The 21,491-nt window shown below is 50.3% G+C and overlaps 1 protein-coding gene across 8 annotated transcripts in view; it reads right to left on the bottom strand.

Annotated features, from left to right (window-relative positions):
- The window catches only part of HVCN1 (hydrogen voltage gated channel 1), a 37,374-nt gene extending 16,236 nt beyond the window's left edge, over positions 1-21,138 (bottom strand). Inside the window, exons 1-4 of one of the 8 annotated variants that reach the window (XM_045042376.1) lie at positions 20,954-21,138; positions 19,778-19,843; positions 14,397-14,436; positions 8,230-9,250 (exon numbers count right to left, since the gene is read on the bottom strand). Coding sequence is in view for 5 of the 8 variants with exons in the window: in XM_006938465.4 (XP_006938527.1) it covers positions 14,397-14,417 (21 nt within the window). In the remaining 3 variants the exon portion in view is untranslated. Of the gene's footprint in view, positions 1-8,229; positions 9,251-14,396; positions 14,437-19,777; positions 19,844-19,873; positions 20,126-20,273; positions 20,341-20,386; positions 20,535-20,953 lie in introns of those variants that run through there. The other 7 variants (XM_006938465.4, XM_045042375.1, XM_006938464.4 and 4 more) reach the window with 7 other exon arrangements.
- Between the last annotated feature and the right edge of the window lie 353 nt (positions 21,139-21,491).

Raw genomic sequence — 21,491 nt, forward strand, 5'->3', positions numbered from 1 at the left:
ACATTGGATTAGCTCAAAATGGACAGAGATAATAGAATTGGCCAACAAAGACTTATAAATAGCTATTATAAATATGTTCAAGGATTTCAAAGAAAATAGGAGCTTAATGAAGAAATATAGAATCTTTTTTTTCCCAGTTTATTTTGAGAAAGGAGGGAGAGAGAGAGCACGATCACACATGCAAGTGAGAGTAGGGAAGGGGGAGAGAGAGAGGGAGGGAGAGAGAATCCCAAGCAGGCTCCGAGCTGTCAGTACAGAGCCTGACACAGGACTCTATCTCACGAACTACGAGATCATGACCCAGGCTGAAATCAAAAGTCAGACACTTAACTGACTGAGCCACCCAGGCACCCCCAAATATAGAATCTTAATAGAGAAGTGGAAACTATTTTTAAAAAATTCAAATGGGCTCAAATCTGATTAGATAACGCAGGATGAAAGATTAGTGAATTTAAAGACAGAGCAATAGAAAATATCAAGCAGAAATGTGGTGAGAAAAAAGGCAGGGATAAAAACCCAGAGTCTCAGGGACAATATCAAGTGGTCTAATATGCACATACCTACAGCCCCAAAAGAAGATGAGAGAGAGATTAGGGCAGAAAAATATTTGGAGAAAAAATGACTGAAAAAATTTCCAAATTTGACGGAAAAATATGAACATGTAGATCCAAGAAGCTTAACGAACACTTAGGAGGACAAACATAAAAGTGAATGAACTAGAAGGAGATACCAAATTCATGATGGTGGCTGCCCTCGGGGAGTCATAAAGGTTAAAAACAGAAGGGTTCAAAAAGCACTTGAATGCTCTCTGAAAAACATCTTTTTATTATTTTACTTTAAATTTTTTTATTTTAGAAATTGAGTGAGCAGGGGAGAGGGGCAGAGGGAGGCGGGGAGGGGGAGAAGGAGAGAGGGAGGGGGGGAGAGGGGGGGAGAGGGGGGGAGAGGGGGGAGAGGGGGAGAGAGGGGGAGAGAGGGGGAGAGAGGGGGAGAGAGGGGGAGAGAGGGGGAGGGGGGGAGAGGGGGAGAGAGGGAGGGAGACAGACTTAAGCAGGCTCCATGCTCAGAGTGAAGCCTGATATGGGGATTGATCCCTGACCCCAGGATCATGACCAAAATCAAGAGTTAGATGCTCAACCGACTGAGTCACCAGGGGCCCCCGAACACCTTTTTAAAATACAAAAAAATTTGAGGAAAGTATGACAGAATGTTAACAGCTGTCAATTCAGGGTGATGATTATAGAAGTACTCGATAGTATTTTTATTCTTTTATATTTTTATACTTTTCAAAGTAAAATAAAATGATCTTTCTCCAACAGTACACCTTTGATGCATATTCAGACTTTTTTCATAAACGGTTTCACGAGCTCAGAAAAGGTTAGAGTCCAAAGGGATTAACTACGGTGATCTCCCCTCTCTGATTCCAGGTGGCCTCCTCTGCCCAGTCTCCCATATGGTTCGGGTGCCTTAGGAGCTCCCAGTTTGAGATTTCCTCAAACAGAAGAGGTACGAGATACGAAGAGGTCCAAGGAGAGCTTATGACCACCTGAGAGTAAACCTTCTGATTTTTTCCGCATCCACAATCCTGGAGCCTGTTGGGCTCTCATCTCCCCACGTATGCTGTTCATTTCTTCCTCCTCCCCAGTCCACGTCTTCATCCCAAAGATTGCAACTGTTTCCTTATAGATTTCTCTCCCTGGACTTGGTTCTTCCAGTGCATTTTCCAACCAGCAGCCCAAGCAGGCCTCATAAACCCTCACCTCTGATCATAGTATCTGATCCTATCACTGTCCCCTGTTTTTTGGATAAAAATCCAAGATCCCGGGGTGCCTGCATGGTTCACTTGGTTAGGTGTCTGACTCTTGATTTTGGCTCAGGTCATGATCTCCCAGTTTGTGAGACTGAGCCTCATATATGGCTCTGTGCTGACAGTGTGGAGCCTGCTTGGTATTCTCTCTCTCTTTCTCTCTGCCCCTCCCTGGCTCACATTCTCTCTCAAAATAAACACCAGGGGCGCCTGGGTGGCTCAGCCGGTTAAGCGTTTGACCTCAACTCAGGTCTTCGGGCTCTGTGCTGACAGCTCAGAGTCTGAAGCCTGATTCAGATGCTGTGTCTCCCTCTTTCTCTGCCTACCCCCCAACCTGCTCTCTTTATCTCTTAAAAATAAACATTAAAAAAATTTTTGGAGCGCCTGGGTGGCTCAGTCGGTTAAGTGTCCGACTTCAGCTCAGGTCATGATCTCACAGTTTGTGAGTTTGAGCCCCACGTTGGGCTCTGTGCTGACAGCTCAGAGCCTGGAGCCTGCTTCGGGTTCTGGGTCTCCCTCTCTCTCTGCCCCTCCCCCACTTGTGCTCCGTCTCTCAAAAATAAATAAAAAATGCACACAAAAAATTTTTTAAAACAGGGGTGCCTGGGTGGCTCAGTCAGTTAAGCATCTGACTTCAGCTCGGGTCATGATCTCATGGTTTGTGAGTTCAAGCCCCACATCAGGCTCTGTGCTGACAGAGCCTGGAGCCTGCTTCAGATTCTGTGTCTCCCTCTCTCTGCCCCTCCCTGACTCATGCTCTGTCTCTCTTAATAAACATTAAAAATAAATGAATAAAAAAGATAAAAGAATTTTTAAACAAAATCCAAGATCCTTCCTACTATATACACAGCCCTGTGGCCCTTCTGTCCCTCCAGCCCTCTGCATTCTCCCCACACCTGGTCTTCACATGGCATCTTCCCTCAACCTGGACTACTCTTCTTCCAACTCTGAGCTTGGCTCACTTTCACTCAAGCTTGGAGCCTCAGCTGAAATGTCCCTTCTTCAGAGAGGCCCTCCTTGACCCCTAAAACCTAAATCAGACCCCTTCTCAGGTTTGTAATCTGTGTATTCTTTTGAGAGATCCTCATGACAGTTTCTAATCAGAATTTTGTGTGTATGGCCGTTTACTTATGACTTCTCTTTCCACACTAGCAGTTAAGCTCTATGAACGCAAGGCCTGTGTCCCCAGAGTCTCATGTGACACCTGACCGGGAGCAGAAGCCCACCATCTGCTGGCTGAGGGCACTGGTACTGTCTTCCATGCTGGGCTGTAGCTGGTCTCAGGCTGGACCCTCCCTCCGTTGCCAAGGGCCAGCTCCATGGCTGTCCCAACGCCCTCTGGGCAGCTACTGGCCGTAATTCTCCCCTAAAACGCCTCACCTGGCAGACGGAAGCCTCCTGGGCTGGTTTTCTCAGCATGATGGGAGCCTTGGGGTGCTTTGTAAAAACCACATTTATATTTTACAGGAGAGGGAATTTTTCTTTCTGAAACCTTGTGACCAGTAAAAAGCAACTTTCTGTAATTTGGGATGAAAATATTTATGGCACCCAGCAGAGCAGAAAACAACTCTGGTTTTAAGTCAAAAATATGACATACCAAAAGCAGAGGAGTTTCAGAAAAGGTCAAAGATATAGCTGATCATGAAAATGCTGTGGGCTTCGGCAACTTTTCACCACCCACTTGGGGCTCTCAGCTTCCTCCTCCCTGCCCAGGCAAATGGGAGGATTGACTCAGTGAGCTACTCGGAGCACCAGCCTCAGGGCCCGGCCTGGAGCAGCCCTCCGTGAGCGCCTGCTATCCTTCCTCTTCAGCAGCGCAAACTCTCATTTCTGCTCCTCGGACATCATCCCCGGCCGGGGACAGTTCGCTTCTCTGCTCCCTGGCCCACTGCCTGCCCCTGCAACCCCCAGACTTCGCAGTCACGCGAACTGACAGATTCCCTTTGAGGCTTACGCTAGATTGAGTTCTGTCACTGACAACGCCAGGAATCTAGACTTGTAGGGTCCCTGGCACTGGACACGCCCATCTCTACCTCCCCTGCCTTAACCTTCGCCGTCCCCTTATATCCTGACACTACTCTCTCCAGGGTCACCTGGAGCAAAGCCCACAACTGTGGTTGCCACCTGGACTGGACCGCATCCTCTCACACCGTTGACTCGGTTCTGTTTGACAATCTTGCCTCTTGATTTTTCTCCCATGTCCGGTCACCCTCCTCAGCCTCCATGTCCCTGCCCCCATGCCACCAGGTCCCCCAGTGCTGGTGACCTTGTGCTGAGGCAGGGCCAGCCTCCCCCTTTGGCAGTCTCAGCACACCTGGGCTCTCAACACTGAGAACACGTGCAGATCAGTCTCATGTGCAAATCAACCTCCAGCATGATGTGTGGTATCCTGCCAGGTCATCTGTTTGCTGTGACCTGAACTGAATCCATTTATCTTCCCTGCCCCCCATCCACTACTCCTTCCATGTTCCCCTAAGGCATGGCATCATACCCACCCTGCTGCCCAAGCCAAGAGCCAAAGATCATCTTGGGCTCCTCTCTCTCCCTTGAGCCTTGGCAATCTGACCTCCTAAAAATGGCTCACGCACCTTTTTCTTCTCCCTCTTCCCCTTTCCAACTGCCATCACCTCTTGCCTAGACACCTGCACTGGCCTCCTTGCTCACTTGGCCTTCTGCCTGGTCCTTTCTCCACACAGCGGTGGCCAGGGTCCCCCTTCTGTGGCGACAACCTGGCTGTGTCCCTAGCCTCACCTGCCTCCTCCCCCATGACCTTTAGTCCTCCGCCCTACCTCCTGCCAACCACTGCCTTCAGAACAAAGGCACAAAGCTCTCTTGGTCTCCGCAGGTCCCCTGCCTCCGCCATACCCCAGCTGCACCCAATGTCTTGTGGTTCTAGAATAAACCTCTCTCTCTCTTGCTCTAGAACTCCACATGCCTGCGCCCGCTATCTGAATTATCTTTTGCCTGTCATACACGATTTTACAGATGTGTCTAGACCGTACCACCCCAGGGAGGTCTTCCTTAGCCGCCACCTGCTGGGTGAGTGTCCCTCCTGTTTCCATGTCTTACCATTTGCTAACTTGTGCTGTGCCATCTCAGTATCGTCTGTGTCCTGCCCTGGTCTGCAAACTCTGGGAGGGCAGACTCTTCCCCGCTCTCACAGGGAGGGGTATGAAAACTATTTAATAAACGAATTAACAGCAAACCACAGGAGCTACCTCCTCAAAGGTAAATGTATCGCCTACTTATTTTCTACACATGTCAAGTATCATACCAAAAAGATTGCTACCTGGGAGAGGGAGGAGAAATGAGAAAAAGAGACCTAGAAGAGACAGAGAAAAAAAATGTTCTTGTGAACATTTAGTTTTACAGGTGTTGAAGCTGCCATCTATAGGAGGGGGAGTCCCTATTTCACGGTCATCCAACAATCACAGAAAAAGGCACTTTAAAAAAAAAAAAAAAGAAATTCAGGGGATTCCCAATGTCCCTTAAGTCCCCATTTCCCTGCTTCCTCCCAGAGTCTACTTTGGGGACCTGATTTGCGTATTATTCAACATCTCCTGCCCCCAAACTCCAATAAGACACAATAGCAGTGACATCTACTATTATGTTGTTTTATTATATTAATATACCACTAAAGTTCCTTAAATGAGCTATTGAATTTTATTCCTAGCAACCCTCTGAGGTTAAGACCATCATTTTGGGTCTTAGTGAAGAAGGTGGCTTGTCCCAAGTCACAACTTAGGAAATGGCAGAGCCACGATCTGCCCCTGGGCTGTTACGACTCGGAGCCCTTGTTTTAGAACACACGGCTGAGAAAAAGGCAGGCAGCCAATGACTGGAGATCTGCCTTCTAGGACCGTGTAGTGGGGTTGAACAGTGGCTGCCCCCGAATTCCTGTCCACCTGGAACCTCGGAACATAACCTTACTTGGACTATGGGTCTTTGCAGGTTTAACTAGTGAAGGGGCTTGAGATGAAATCATCCAGAATTTAGGGTGGGCCCTGATGTCCTTACAAGAGGAGGAGGGGCCGTGTGAGGGTGGAGGCAGAGACGGGAGGGCTGCATCTACCAGCCAAGGATGCCAGACAGCCAGCAACCACCAGCAGCTGGGAGAAAGGCATGGAACAGATGCTCCCTCAAGGCTTCCAGAAGGAACCGACCCTGCCAACACCTTGATTTTAGACTCGGAGCCTTCAGAACGGAGAGAAGGCGTCTCTGCTGCGTTAAGCCACCCAGTGTGTGGTTATCATCACGGCAGATCCAGGAAGCTAATGCAGAGCCTGTGCCCGAATCAGCCTACGACGGGTGGCCACGGACGGTGTGCCCCCTCCCTGTATCTTGTGGGCCACACCCCAACCCCGGACTCCAAGGAGAAAGCGGGAGAAAGCGGGCTCCTTCAGAGGTCACAGACCACTTGGAAAAGCCTGTTTCTGCAGCCAGTCCTGGCAGCAGCGGCTTCCTTTTGCTCGCAGCTTACAGGCCACCTCCACCCCCTTCGGCTCTTCATGCTTGTCACAATCCTGGGAGGGAGGCAGGGCAGGGAGGGGCAGGCTCTCCAATCCACAGAAGGGGAAACTGAGGTGCGGGGAGGAGAGGCCAACTGCTCAGAGTTGCATGGTATGGCAGGATGACAGAGGCAAGGGACGGGGGCATGTAAACGGATACGCCCTTCTCAGGAGGGCAGCGGGACAGTTCCTTTCATCTTTCGAAAAGATGTTTGAGCGGCTCCAATATGCCAGGCACGGGAGCGAAGGAGGGGATCAGCCCTAACCGGTTTCTGTCAAAATTGAAAATGTCCCTATCCTTTGACATGACAAGGGACTCACACATTAGCACATAGATGCTTCCTAAAGTCCTGCTACAACAGCCCAAACCTGGAAATGACCTCAAAGTCCATCATTAAACACGCTATGGGAGACCCACACTAGACAATACTAGGCAGCTGTTAAGAAGGCAGCAAGCCCGTGTGCCTGTAGGCGCTGACACAGAAAGGTGTTCTTGGTCTATATGAAATCTAGGTGAAAAGCAGCACGTTGTGGACCAGATTGTATCATATAATGCCACCTTTGTTAAAAACAGGCAAAATCAATACCCCAAACTAAATGGTTCCCTCTGGGAAAGGAGTTCAATTGGGTTGGAGGGTGAAAAGAAACTTTCAAATTTTATTCTATTAGATTTAATCATAAGAAATAGCCATTCTTGGAGGGAGATCCCGCCTACAGAGAATTGAGTAGTGAATGAAGTATTGAGGGTAAGGGGGGGAAGGAGGATGAACGAACACACACACACACACACACACACACTCACTCTCTTCTCTCCCTCTCCCCCCCCCCCCCCCCGAAATCCCTGAATAAGAAAATCAAAACAGATGCCTGGGTGGCTCAGCTGGTTGAATGACTGACTCTTGATTTAGGCTCAGGTCCTGATCCCAGGTGGTGGGATTGAGCTCTGCTTCAAGCTCCATGTTGAGCGTGGAGCCTGCTTAAGATGGTCTGTCTGTCTGTCTCTCCCTCCCTCCCCCCACCCCTTCTCTCCTACTCATTCTTAAAAAAAAAAAAAAAAAGAATGGAACAAATACCTAAAAACAAACAGTGACTGATAAAGCCGGCAAAATGAACTCTCAAGTCTACCAGCTTTGTTCCTTATAAAACAAGGGGAAAATATGGCAGAAAAAGTCGATTTGTTTTTAAAGCAACAAAATGATGATTTCCTAAGAGGTAGAAATCAGGTTCTGAGATGCTGTCTTCCCTCCCTTAGCAGATGGGGAAACTGAGGCCCTGAAACAAGGCAAATGCTACCAGTCAACGGATAGTCCCAGACAGGTACCTGGGTCTCTGGTTTTCGGGTCCAGAACACGGAAAACGCACTCAGGGAAGATCAGAGAAGTTGTCCCCAGTGCCTACCTTCCTTCCCCCACCCCCAGGGCCCACTCGGCACTAGGCCCTCTGCCACCGCCGTGGCCCCACCTCTAGCTCTCACGGCGGCTCTTCACTACTCTCTGGCACTCTATCCGGCCAGACAGCACTTCTCAGAACATAGTCCCGTCACTCTGTGCAGAACAGGCTTGAGGCTGCTGTTCTTAGAAAAGGCCTGCTTGGTCCTTGGCTGGCATCTGGAGGGTTCCACCACTTACTGGTAAGAACAGCTCAGTGGGCCCAGACCGTGTGTGTACACAATTCAGTTTATGTTGAACACTTGCTTTCCTTCAGGGAGCCTGGAATTTTCTAAGTGCTGTACAGAAGGTACCTCCTTGACCAGCCCCCAGCTGCAACCTTGAGCCCGAGTCTCTAACAGGCTTCCCAGTGGACACGTCACTTCGCGCTGTCCCCACCGGAGGAACTGAGTCCTCTGTTAGAGACCGTCAGCCACCGTGAGGGCCCTCCACGCTTGGCAGCTGGCAGTTCCCCCACTGAACATACCTGGATGGTGGAATGAATCCCTGGAGCAAACCTCTCCTCTGGCGGGAGGGAGGCGGGAGGGCCTCCAGGCGCACGGTCACCTACCCCAGGGCCGCGCCCCCAGCCCCCGGGGATTGGTGTTCTGAGGAATGCCTATTTTTAAAATCAGGGAAGTCTTTAAATAAGCGTGGCAGCTTTTCCTTCTCTAGGGTGGGGAGGAAGTCTGAGGTTGGCAAAAACAACCACCACTGATGGCTGACCGGCTTGCGGGGGCCGCTGCTTATGGGCCAACGAGCCCGACCGGTGGCCCACGTCCCCCCAGAAATGCTGCAACACTTCTCTCCTTTTCCTGTGGGGTCAGGATCCCTCCCGTCTTGACAGAGTGGTCCGCCAACCTGGCAAGATGAGGGTGAGGCTGGGTGGAGATGATGCGGGCAATAACATCCGGTAGCAGGAGCCACAGTGAGCGTCAACTACCTCCCGGGCACCTGCCATTTCTGAGCTCCGTACAAAGTCCTCTAATAACACATCGCAACAGCCTCGTGAGGTGGGGAGTGGAGACATCTCCATCGACAGGCGAGGAAACTGGGAACGGAGAGGCCAACAACTTTTCCCAGGTCACACGGCCAGCGAGAGTGAGACGCAGGCTGCCTGGCCCGGAGCCCCTTCCTCCTGCACAACCTCCTTGAACGCCGCCCTGGACCAGGCTCACAGCTGTGAGGAGCTCAGGGCCGTGCAGGGAGCTCAGCCGAGTGTTACTCAGTGAGAAAAATACACTTTACATGCTGCCTTTTAGTACACTCTGACATACATACACGTGTTCCACAACCAACACTCAAGTTTCTAAGTGCGAGAACCCTTGTATTTTCCGTTTTATTCTAGTTCATTGCTTAAATGACCGATTGCAGGAGTCACCAACAGGTTGAGTTTTAGAGATGCAGATATGGGAGGACGTGCCCAGTCTATTTCCCAGGGGTAAGGAAACGAGGATTGCCAGAGAGGAGACAGTCCCGTCTAAAGTGTGTGACGTCAGCCATGTTCACTGGGAAGCAGAAGTCAGGTTGTTTACAAAAACAGAAGAAAATGAAAGCATAGAAAGAAAACAAACAAACAAACCGTTTTTCAGCCAGAAATTAAGACCTATCACCAATGTGAGACCGAGGCATCCACGGAATTTCCGGCTCTAACATCTTAGCAATGCTTTGGCCCCGGAACAGAGCACGCTCTACCCCGCCTCACTGTGAAGTAGCCCACGGAGAGAGGCCCTACCCCGCCACAGTCTAACCAGTAGCTCTCAGCCCTGGCTGCACTTTGGAACCACCTGGAAGCTTTAAAAACCAAAACCAAAAGACCAAAAAACCCAATACCTGGGTCTCAGGCCCCAAGACTGTGATTGGTCTGGGGGTGGCCTGGGTGTTGGGATCTCCCATCTGCAGCCAAAGTTGAGAACGTGCACCATAAATAAACCTGGCGCCTCCAGCTCATGAGAAATGAGCAAAGGGCTATAGTGATTTCTAAGCACCCTGGCTCCCAGGTGCCCCGTGTGGCTGGCGACACGCAATCCCCTGAGAGGAAGAGGAGGTCAGCTGCTGGTTGAAAATCCAGCTCGTCCTCATGACCCAGGGAACAGCTCCCATGGGTTGAGTCTGGGCGGCCCTGCTCAGTGCTTCTCACGCACGAGCTTCTTTGAGCCCCACCACTGTAGACGGAGTGTTTCCGTTCCCATTTCACAGAAGAGGAACTCTGAGTTGCAGGGTGGTGGCAAGGGGCAGAGTCCACGGCCCCTCTCTCTGAACCAGGGCTAAAACCCCCGCCAGTTTCTCCTGCAACACCATCATCTTCCCCTCAAACACTAGGGCAGCCGGACAATAAAGAGCTGGTAAAAGCATTTCCATGACAACATTTTTTTAAAAACACAGTTGAGGCGTGGGTTAAATGGGTGACGGGCATTAAGGAGGGCACTTGTTGGGATGAGCACTGGGTGTCTCACTGGGACGAATCACTGGGTTCTACTCCTGAGGCCAAGACTACACTGTATGTTAACTAACTTGAAAATTAAAACAAAACAAAAAAACCCACAACTGAGGTGCCTGGGTGGCTCAGTCAGTTAAGCGTCCGACTTCAACTGAAGTCATGATCTCATGGTTTGTGGGTTCAAACCCCACATTGGGCTCTGTGCTGACAGTGCGGAGCCTGCTTGGGATTCTCCCTCTCTTCCCTCTCTTCCCCTCCCCCCCCCCCACTCTCTCTTTCTCTCTCTCTCAAAATAAACTCAAGAAAGAAAAACAAACCCAATTAACTGCACAAGGATAAATTACTAAAAGGAACTTGTTCTCCGAATCAATAGAGGCTCAGTGCTACACAAGTGATCCTGGCCCAATCTTCTCCAGCTCCAGCCCTTGTACTGGCCTCTGTGGCATGACAAAAAGGCTCCTGTGTCCCCCCTCTCAGGGGTCATTCCCCCCGCAACAACTGTTGTCATCGCCCTCCCCCCAGCATGTCTCCTTGGTTCCTCATCTCTATCCTGTGCTTCTGTGCCTTCGACCCTCACCCCACCCCACCAGCTCCCTGGCTTCATTCAGACTCCCCTGGACACTCCCCACCCCCACTTTACCTGCTGTCATTCACCCCAACGAACAGACCTTTATTCTAGATCTATTTCTTTCAGCATCGTGACAACATGAGCAAAAGGAAGTAAATTCATGATACTCCTAATACAACAGACTTATCATCCACCTAAGGTCTCTTTTACAATTGTAATCAAAGACCACACACAATCTCATATGTTATTTTTCCCCACTAGATTTTTGGTCCCCCACCCCCCCCCCCTTTTTTTTTTAAAGAGAGTGAGCGAGTGTGTGCAGGGCAGAGAAAGAGACAAAAGAGAATCTTAAGAAGGTACCACACCCAGCTAAAGCCTGACGCGGGGCTAGATCCCACAACTGTAAGATCGTGCATGACCTGAGCTGAAATCAGGAGCCAGTGGCTTAACTGACTGAGCCACCCGGGCGCCGCAGATGTATGTTTTAATGGCCAAGAAACTTCACCAAGAAGTTAATGCTCTCACTGTTGCATTTACTGATTGTTCATTTTTAGCACCTTTATCACCAATTCAAAGGCCACATTTCCTCATATTTTGACACTCTTGAAATCTGAAGGTCTCACGACTGACCAGTGTTAACATTATGCAACATAAGGTCACAGTAAATGACAGTATTATGTTCTTTGTGATATATAAAATAATGGCGCATCTATAATCAATGGTACCTCATGTGACAAGAAATACGGTGCTGTCAGTCAGTTTTCTTTTCATGGGTTATCTCCTTTTAAGTGAGACGCCCACGTTTGATTAGGAACATTTTCATGATGCTCAACATACACTATCGAATTTTGTCCAGAACAACATGGGCTGGTTCCATAACCAGCATTGAGCATTTCCACATGCTCTTTTGGTTTGCCTGATTTAATACGTTCCAAGCTCAGGGTGGCTTGGAAGCTGGTCACACAGCCCACAAGGGGCAGATGTAGCACTGGAACCCAGGCTGTCCGGCCCTGAGCTGCTCTCCCTGGGGCTGACCCGCTGGAGCCACGGAGCAACCCAAGGCCGGCTTGCACAGGGGGAAACTAGCACCTCCCAGACCGGAAGGTAATCTGCTCCAGAACTAGGGTTCTCCATGGTCAAAGTGCAGATTCCTCAGCCGGGCATACAGGGACCTTCACCATCACCTCACCCCTCAACTCCCCTCTGCTCTGTAGAACTTTACATGAGCCTGCCTCCAGGCCTTTCTCCATGCTGTTCCCTCTGCTGGAAATGCCCTTCTCTTGGATCCCGTAAGTTCAAATCCCAAGGCCCAGCTCAAAGGTTGCCTTTTCTGTAGAACCCTCCACGACCCTCCAAAGGAAAGGGGTCTTCCTCCTCTGAACATGAGCCCCACGTTCCGTGTCATCCTCCCCAGATTCTGGGCACCGAACTCGTAAATCCCTCCCAACTGCTCGCTTCTCTCCAGTGCCAGTGCCTCGCTCCCTGCTCCCCTGCAGGAGGGCTCCCACCTTGCTTGCCCCCCATGTGCTTTCTGGCATTTCCACCCATCTCCACAGGACACCAGAGAGGCTTTTTGAAGTCCAGACCTGATCGGGGGCTGCCCTGCCCACTGTTCCTAGCACCACCACCAGAACCTTCAGTGTCCCCTGGGCCCTGCCTGGCCTTGTCTCTTCAGATTGAGCACATCCTGGCCCCCCACCACGCTGCCCTACCCTGGCCATCTGCCTTCTGTCCGTGGCATGGGTCGCTTCCTCTGCCAAGACTCACAGACTTCATCCTCTACCTGGTTTGCTCCTCAGGCCCCACAGGTGTCAGGTCGGGGAGCCCTCTGATCTGAAGGTCTGAAGGTCTCAGTGGCCCTTGTGAGGGGCCCACATTAACCATGGCTTCTCCTTTACTGCTCACCCCATGTGCACCTTCCCACATTCAGTTTTGTGACTTGAGACCGGTCTCGCAGCTAGAGAGGAAGTCACCGGCAGGCAGAGACCAATGCCTTCAGTTGGGTAGCTATGGCCTGAGAGCTGTAGTTGGTTCCAGGACATGGCTGGTGTTGATATAAACATTTGTGGCTGAATGAATGAATGAGGGAAGGAATCCTCCCCAGAGAGCCAGTGCTGCCCCTGTGCTCCCCACTCCCGGCTCCCTTCCTGCCAGGGGTGAGCTCTTCCTTGGGCTCTTCCTTCTGGAGACCTAACCTGTCTTTGGGCTAGACTGTGTCTGAAAAGCAGACAGGGCACAACCACTAGTCAGTAATCAGGACATGGAAGCCAGGCAGCGTGGGTTTGAACCCCTTGTCAGCTGTGTGACCTTGAGCAAATTGCTAAACCTTGCTGGGCTTCAATTTCCCTACCTGGAAGATAAGGGAAAGAATAGTACTTAGCGCACAGGGCTGTTGTGAGCATTAAATAATCAAATACACAGAAAGCCCTTAGCACATGCCTGGCACAGCAGTGAGTGCTCCAGAGACATTGCTTGTGTTATTATTACAACTTCTGCACCTTAGTTCATTAATTCAAAGACAAACATGTCCCCAGATTCTTCCCCAGATTTCAACATTTCTGAAATCAGAGTTGGTGGCATCCACTGGCCATTTACCCCACCACACTGTTAACAGACCTCAAATCCGAAGGACTCTTACAGTTAAAGGGGTCATCAATTTGATGAGATACAGGATGCTCATCATTATCATCCCATGGCCCTGCTTCTTGGACCCCGCCCTCCTCACCCTGCTGCCACCCTGAGCTTCTAACACTGCCCTGATGGCTCTACCTGGCCAGAACCCCCCAGAACCTCCTAGTGAACAGGTGAAACGGAAGCCAACGTTTCCCTTCTGCCTTGTCCTCACTATTCACAACTGAGGTCCCCTCAAACCCAACAAACCTGCATCCAGATATCAAGAGCAGGGTTTAACGGCTCTGCTTGGGATGGTCTCATGCCACAGGAAGCAAAGCATTCTCCCTGGAGAGAGGCCAGGGTAAAATCCTACTTCGGCCACTTCCTACCTGTGTGATCTTGTGCAAGTGTCTTTATCTGTAAAATGGTAAAATGGGCAGTAGGGAAAAGCCCCGTATGGGCTCAGTATCAGCCCAGCATTCTGAGACCACGGTCTCTTCAACTCCTCCCAACCTTCCGGAACAAGGGTAATTTTAGCTCCCTTTTCCAGATAAGGACACAGAGACTCAGGGAGGTGAAAGTCTTGGCCTATGACACATGGTTATTAAAATGCAGAGGTGAGGGGTGTCTGGGTGGCTCAGTCGGTTAAGCGTCTGACTTCAGATCAGGTCACGATCTCACAGTTCGTGAGTTTGAGCCCCGTGTCGGGCTCTGTGCCAACAGTGTGCATCCTGCTTGAGATCCTTCTCTCTTCCTCTCTCTCTGCCCCTCCCCTGCTTGCACACATGCGCTCTCTCAAAAATAAAGAAACATTTTAAAAAATGCAGAGGTGGTGTTTGAATGGTCTGATTCAGGTTATTAGGCCATCTTGAGGTTTGTGACTTCCTGCTACAGTTTTCACCTTTGTGACGAAACACTTTGGTAAGGCAGAAACACCCCAAACAGGTGTTTTATCTTGTTTGTAACACCAAGCAGAACTGTCTTCAATGCCAGGAAGTCCTTTAATGCTGCTGGTCTGCCAGAATTAATTTACCTTTTCATCCCAGGTGGCCATTTTCCTGTCCTCTCTGGATCTGGAAAGTAAGAAAACATTTGTCTGGATCTGACATTCTGCTCTCCTTTATCTTAGTATGTGCTTTGCAACACTTTGTTACAAATTATTTTTAACTTGCTTACGTTAACAGCCTCTGAAAATAGCATAAAGCTCAAAGTGTATGTGGAAGGATGCACATATACCCAAAGGAATTGAAAACAGGCACTCAAACAAATACATGTACATAAACAGTCACTGCCAAAAGGTAGAAATAACTCAAGTATCCATTAAGGGATGAACGGGTATATCAAAGATGTCATATCCATACAATGGAATGTTATCCAGTCCTAAAAAGAAATCAAGTACTGATCCATGCTACAACATGAGTGATTTATACTAAATCAAATAAACCACACACAAAACATCACACATTACATGATTCCACTGATCTGTAATACCCAGAACACGCAAATTCACAGAGACAGGAAGATTGGTGGCTGCCGGGGAGTAGGGTGATGGGGGGCAGAGGGTGACTGTTTAGGGTGCAAGGTTTCTTTTTGATTTGATGAAAATGTTCTGGAACTGGATAGAGGTGACAATTGCATGATACTGGGAATGCACTAAATGTCATGGGATCCTTTGCTAAATGTTCACCAAATCGTAAAATGGTTAATTTCATGTTATGTGACTTTCACTTCAGTTTACACTTAAAAAAAAAAAAAAAAAAAAAAAAAAGACACACAGACATACACTCCAGTGCTGGGAATGCCTTGGAAAGCAACAAAGTATCTATATGTCCACCAATGAGGTTCTGGTTAAGTCAGTTAGGGTACATCTGAGCAGTGGCAATGCTAGTGTTGTTAAAATCTTAATATGCAGATAAGGAAAGAGGTGAATAATATAGTAAGATAAAAAAAAAAATTCAGGGGAGTCTGGGTGGCTCAGTTGGTTGAGCATTCAACTCAATCTCAGCTTGGGTCATGATCTCACCGTTTGTGGGATGGAGCCCCGAGTGGTCTCTGCTCTGCCAGATTATCTCTCTCCCTTGCTCTCCTGCCCCTCCCGTACTCTCACGTGCACAAGTGTTCTCAAAATAAACATTGTTTAAAAATTCATATTACAGCATAGTGTATACAGTATGACTCCATCTACATGAAAAATTACATATGCATTTTTATTTTATTATTACTTATTCGAGAGAGAGAGCGCAAATGCAGGGAAGGAACAGAGAAAGGGAGACAAAATCCCAAGCAGGTTCTGTGCTGTCAGCGCAGAGCCCAATGCAGGGCTTGGTCCCATGAACCATGAGATCATGGCCTGAGCTGAAATCAAGAGTCAGACACTTAACTGCCTGAGCCACCCAGGTGCCCCTACGCATGCATTTTAAAAAATACATCTGCAAGAATATAGCCAAACTCTTTACAGTGGTTATTGCTGGACAAAAAGGGAGTGTGGGTATTTTCCTTCTACTGACTTCTAGAAGGTCTGAACTCTTACAGTGAGTTTGTGTTACTTCTTAAAATTTCTTTCTAGGCATCTGGGTGGCTCAGGCAGTTAAGCTGACTTTTTGGCTCAGGTCATGATCTCATGGTTTGTTGAGTTCGAGCCCTAGAGTGGGCTCTGTGCTGGAAGCACAGAGCCTGGAGCCTGCTTTGGATTCGGGGTCTCCTTCTCTCTCTGCTCCTCCCCACCCCCACTCACGTGCACTCTCTCTCTCAAAATGAAGCAAACATTGGGGCGCCTGGGTGGCGCAGTCGGTTAAGCGTCCGACTTCAGCCAGGTCACGATCTCGAGGTCCGGGAGTTCGAGCCCCGCGTGGGGCTCTGGGCTGATGGCTCAGAGCCTGGAGCCTGTTTCCGATTCTGTGTCTCCCTCTCTCTCTGTCCCTCCCCCGTTCATGCTCTGTCTCTCTCTGTCCCAAAAATAAATAAACGTTGAAAAAAAAAATGAAACATTAAAAATTTTTATTTTTAATGTAGGTGACATATGCACATACTAAAGGGAAATAGGAACGCCTGGACAGCTCAGTCGGTTGAGCATCCAACTCTTGATTTCTTGGGATTCTCTCTCTCCCTCTCCCTTGCTCGCCCTCTCAAAATAAACTTTAAAAAGCGAAAGAACACAAAAAAATATATGACAAAAAAGCCTCCTTTCTACCCATTCTCCCCAGAAGCAGCCACTTTTTTTTTTTTTTTTTTTTTTTTTTTTATTGTTGGGAGAGCGCAAGTAGGGGAGGGGCAGAGAGGGGGACAGAAGATCTGAAGCAGGCTCTGCGCTCACAGACTGAGCTGAAGTCAGACACTCAACTGACTAAACCATCCAGATGCCCCCAGAAGCAGCCACTCTTACCAGTCTCCTTTGTGGCCTTCAGTGGTGTTCTAGGCCTTCACCAACACACCCGTCTTTACTCTTTTTTTAAAACTTAAACAAATGTGAGCCCACGCATACTGCGTGAATCTTGCTTATTTCCGTTTAGGGTGTGGCAGGCTCAGTGATGACCCACCCCCAAAGATATACATGTCCTAATCCCCAGAACCTGTGAATATGTCACTTTACATGGCAAAAGGGACTTTGCAGATATGATTACATTAAGGATCCCAAGACGGGGATTATCCATATCCAGGTGGGTCCGATGTAATCAGAAGGGTCTTTATGAATAGAGTAGAGCAGGAGAATCAGACACAGAAGGACAGGTGGGTACAGACCCAGAAGTTGGAGCCAGAGATTTGAGGATGTTATGCAACTGGCTTTGAAGATAGAGGGAAGGGATTGCAATCCAAGGAATGCAGACAGCCTCTAAAAGTTGCAAAGAAAGATACTCCTTTAGAGCCTCCAAAAGGAATGCGGCCCCGCCAAGGCCTTGATTTGGACCCAATGGATTGATTTTGTACATCTGAGGCCCTCAGCACTGCAAGGTAATAAATTTATGTTGTTTGAAGAGTCAAATGCGTGGTGACTTGTTACAGCAGCCATAGGAAAATAATACAGTGTTTCAGATTGTCCTAGATCGATGTGTGCTAAATCAAGTGCACTCCTTGGAATGACAGCCCAAGACTTCCCTGTAGAAATGTATGTAGTCCCACTAGTGATCAGTGTTTAGATTATTTCCCCATCTTTTCCTGCCCCAATGTTCCAATAACACTGCACACTGTGTGATTTTATAATTGGGGGAAAAAATGATCATTCTGAAAAAAAAGTATGCACATAGACTTAGAAAAACAAGTTCTTCTCCTTAGTACCATGCTGGGGGCATAAGGGACTCTTGGAGAATTTCTTGCTGGTTGACTGACAGAACAGCTTCTGTAACCAGCAGAGTTCAGCTCAGTGTGTTCCTGTTCTAGCCCCTTGGGTCCCTCAACCTGCTCTCAGGAGATGGGCTGAAATGGAACCATTAGCACAAGCAAAGGTGAAGGGGGCAGTTAAGGCGCCTGGAGATTTCCTTCCTTCACAAGACAGGAAAGAGAACCAGCACATATATAAAAAAAAAAAAATCCCAGGTTCACTAATTCAAGCAACAGAAAATTTCAACCTACTACGAACTGCCCATTAAAACAGACAAAAGTGATAAAACTCAATGCTTGTGGGGCTGTAGGGAAACTTGCACACATTGCCAGGCATAGTTTTTCCTCAACAGCCATCTGGTGATAAGTGGCAAGTGCCTTCAAAATAATCATACTCTTGACTTGAACACAACAGTCTGGGAACTATTATCTCAAAGAAATAATTTGATAGCAAAAAACATGTACAGTGTGGACAAGCTAAGCTGGATATGATGCCTAGAAGCTGGAAAGACCCCACAAGCCCCGCTTTTGAGAAAAGCCGAGAAAGGCTATGGGCTGACAGAAGCAATGACAACTCTGGGGTGTCATGTCGAAATACAGAAAGAATTCTGTTAAGTAATGAGAAGTAGAACCCTGAATGGTTGCACACACTTGCTTGCAATTGTACAATATAATTGGAACATTCACTATGTGCCAAGCGCTGTGCTGAGTTCCGGGGAATCCAAAGCCAAGAAGATAAAGGCCAGGGCCCTGACAGACTGATACTTCAGCTGGATGGACAGACAAGGAACCAGGGAAACACATAAGCAAGGTAACACCACCCAAGACTAAGCATGCGAAGAAGGAAAAACAGTAATGCAAGAAGGGACCAGGCCATCGTGGCTCCTGCAGGTGGAGTAGTGGGGGAAGACTTGAGTAGGAGACTTGCATAGTGGTCCCTGAATTGCAGAGAGGTTAAGTCACAAGAAGATGGCTGGAAGACCATGTGCACAGGCCCTCAGAGGGCAAAAAAAACCCACAGAAAAACACAAAAAAACCTTCAGCAAGTCCAAGGAAGAAAGAGGAGGTCAGTGTGGCTGCAGTAAGGGGGCGGTGGCAGGAGACAAGGGTCTGATCTCATAGAGGGCGTGGTAAACAACTCTGAACATTTGGGGGTCAAGAGTGGTGGCAGGGAGGCCAAGAAGAGGCGAGCGATATGGGGATGCAGAGCAATGGCCGGATTCAGAACATGCCGAGAAGTAGAACCTGCTGCCGGCTTACATGCTGGAGAGGAGATGAAGACCAGGTTTTGGGGCAAGAACACTCTGGACTTCCTCCTTCACTCTAAACCAGGGATGGGGAGGGCTTGGGGGCTGCAGAGCAACTCTGGAATTGTGCGAGCCTCAGCCCAAAGATTTTCAAAACCCTGCCCCTACTTCCCCCCAGGTACTCGGAGGGTGAGAAGTTACCACTGCCAGCTTTCGTCTTATCAGAAGCTTCCACCCGATGTTGGGCCTTTCCAGAAACACTGCAGGTCTCAGGTGTCCCTGACTGACCTTAAGTTAAAGGTGTCCAGGACAGAGGAGTGCTTTCAGAGGGGCGGGTGAGGCTGGAGGGGGACACAGCTCGGTAGCAACCTTGAGCCAGAGGCTGGGCTAAGCTTTTATACCAACCATGTCACTTAACTCTCAGCACTCCTGTGAGGGAAGTACCATGCTCAACCCCACGGAACAGTCGAGGGAACTGAGGCATGGAGAGGTGGAGTCCCATGGCGAAGCCTGCAGGAGCCCCTGCACTCAGCAGAGGCGCGGGGCTGGGGGGGTGGAGGGGTGGGGGGTAAAGGTCTCTGAGTTCCTGCAGGGGGCTGGCTGTACCTCCGTGTCCTGGAGTTTAACCTGTCCCCAGCCTACCCTTCTTGTTCCTCAGCACACCCTGCCCCAAGAGGTGAGTGTTTCCAGTATTTCCAGGTGAAGGATTTGCTGCCCTGGAGGTTCCCTCATTTCAGCCTCCCCCCGGGGTCCCCAGTACTACGTTTACCACCCCTTCTCTCTCCGCAGTCTCCCTGGCGGGGCAGCGAGAGGCAAGGGCGAGGAATAAAAGGATTTAGGGGTTCACACGGACCTGGGTGTGAGTTCTGGCTCTGCCTCCTTTGGCAGGGTGGCTTGGCCCGAGTGTCGGTTTCTTCACCTGTGAGAGGGAGACAAGGAGGGTACTTACCTCACCTGTTGCTGCGCTCAGCATGTGATGAATGAAGGCACCTGTCCCCACGTTAAGCACGCCGTGCAAAAGGGCAGTTCTTATCAAGGCTCCCGTTTTTCAAGGGGAGGTAACTGAGGCCAAGAGGGACTTCCCTCCCATGTCGCGTGGCATACTGTCTCCTGCCCCCCCCCCCCCACCTGACTCTAGTACCCTCTGGACAAGGGCTGGGGGAGGGGTCCCCCGGGGAATGACCGTCCGCCCCGGTAAACGCTAGAACAGAGGGCAACTGGGGGCGGGGTCCCAGGCAGGCTGGCGGGGGAGCGGCGACGGGGATGAGGGTCCGCTCCTCGGAGGGCGCCGGCTGGGAGGGCTCGGAATGGGGGCCGCGCGCCCCCCGTCCCAGCGCCGGAGCACTTACCCTGCGCCCCTCCCGCCCGCGGCCACCGCAGCGACTGCGAGCTCTGCGCCCGCCGGGCCGCCCCGCCCGCCCCTTTCGACCCGCCCCTCCTCGCGACCCGCCCGCCCTCTCACCCCGTTCGCGTCTCGGTCCCTGGCTCCCGCCTGTGTCTCAGTCCCCTTGCCCTGGCCTGCCTGTCTCCCCTGTGGTCTCCGGCTTGTCCCCCACCCGGCCGCCTCCCGCCCCGCAGCCCCGAGCCTGGCCTGGGCCTCTCGCGGTCCCGCGGATGGACAAAGGTCCGCCCGTGGGAGCCAATCGCGAATCACGAGAATCCTGTCCCAGGCGAGCCTGAGGGAAGGGGTGGGAGGAGGGAACCACTTCCTTCCTCCTGCGGGATGGAGTGGGGGCGGAAACGCTCCCCTCCCCACCGCACACGCTCGGGAAGCTGGGCCTGACTTCTGGCAGCACCCCTGCCCTCATTACTTGGGGGTGGCTCCGAGCGGCTTTGAGGGTCCCCTGCATTGCATCTGCCACGTAGGGGTTGGAGAGTGGGCGCAATGCCCTCAGGGGATGGCCAACCTTGAGGTGGTCGGGACACCCGTGGGGGGGGGGGGGTCCTTGCTGGGGGCTGGTATTGGCAAGGAGGAGGGCGCCTTCCTGCCAGGAGGCTGAGCCCCCTGGCCAGGCTGACTCCTACTCACCTTCCCGCGCAGCTCCAACGTCCCTCCCCGCCCAGGGCTTCCCCGGCACTCTGCACGCACTTCATTCTGGCACTGCTCTGGAATGGGTTTCTGTTAGTTTCCGTCTTCCAAAAAAGACCACTTGCCCCAAACGCCTCTGGGCAGAGGCTCTCTCCCACGCACCTCCTCGCTTCTGGTTTAATTGGGGGTGGGAGGAGTCTCAATCCTGGGAGTTCTGGGAGTTTCCCATTGCAGCTGTAACAGGTTACCACAAACCCAGTGGCTTAAAACAACACGAATTTGTTATCTTAACAGCTGTGGAGGTCAGTGGTCCAAATGGTCTTAATAGGGCTACAAGCAAGGTGTTGGGAGGGCTGTGTTTCTTTTGGAGGCTCTAGTGGGGAACTCATTCCTTGCCTTTTCCAGGTGGTGGCTTCACTTTGACCTGTGTTTTCATCATCCCATATCCTCTAGATCTGACCTTTCTCCTTCCCTCCTAAAAAGACCCTCTTGATTACATGGGGCTCATCCTCAACACCCTTGACTTAATCACACCCTT

Source organism: Felis catus, chromosome D3 (genome assembly GCF_018350175.1).
Source record: "Felis catus isolate Fca126 chromosome D3, F.catus_Fca126_mat1.0, whole genome shotgun sequence".
NCBI lineage: Eukaryota > Metazoa > Chordata > Mammalia > Carnivora > Felidae > Felis > Felis catus.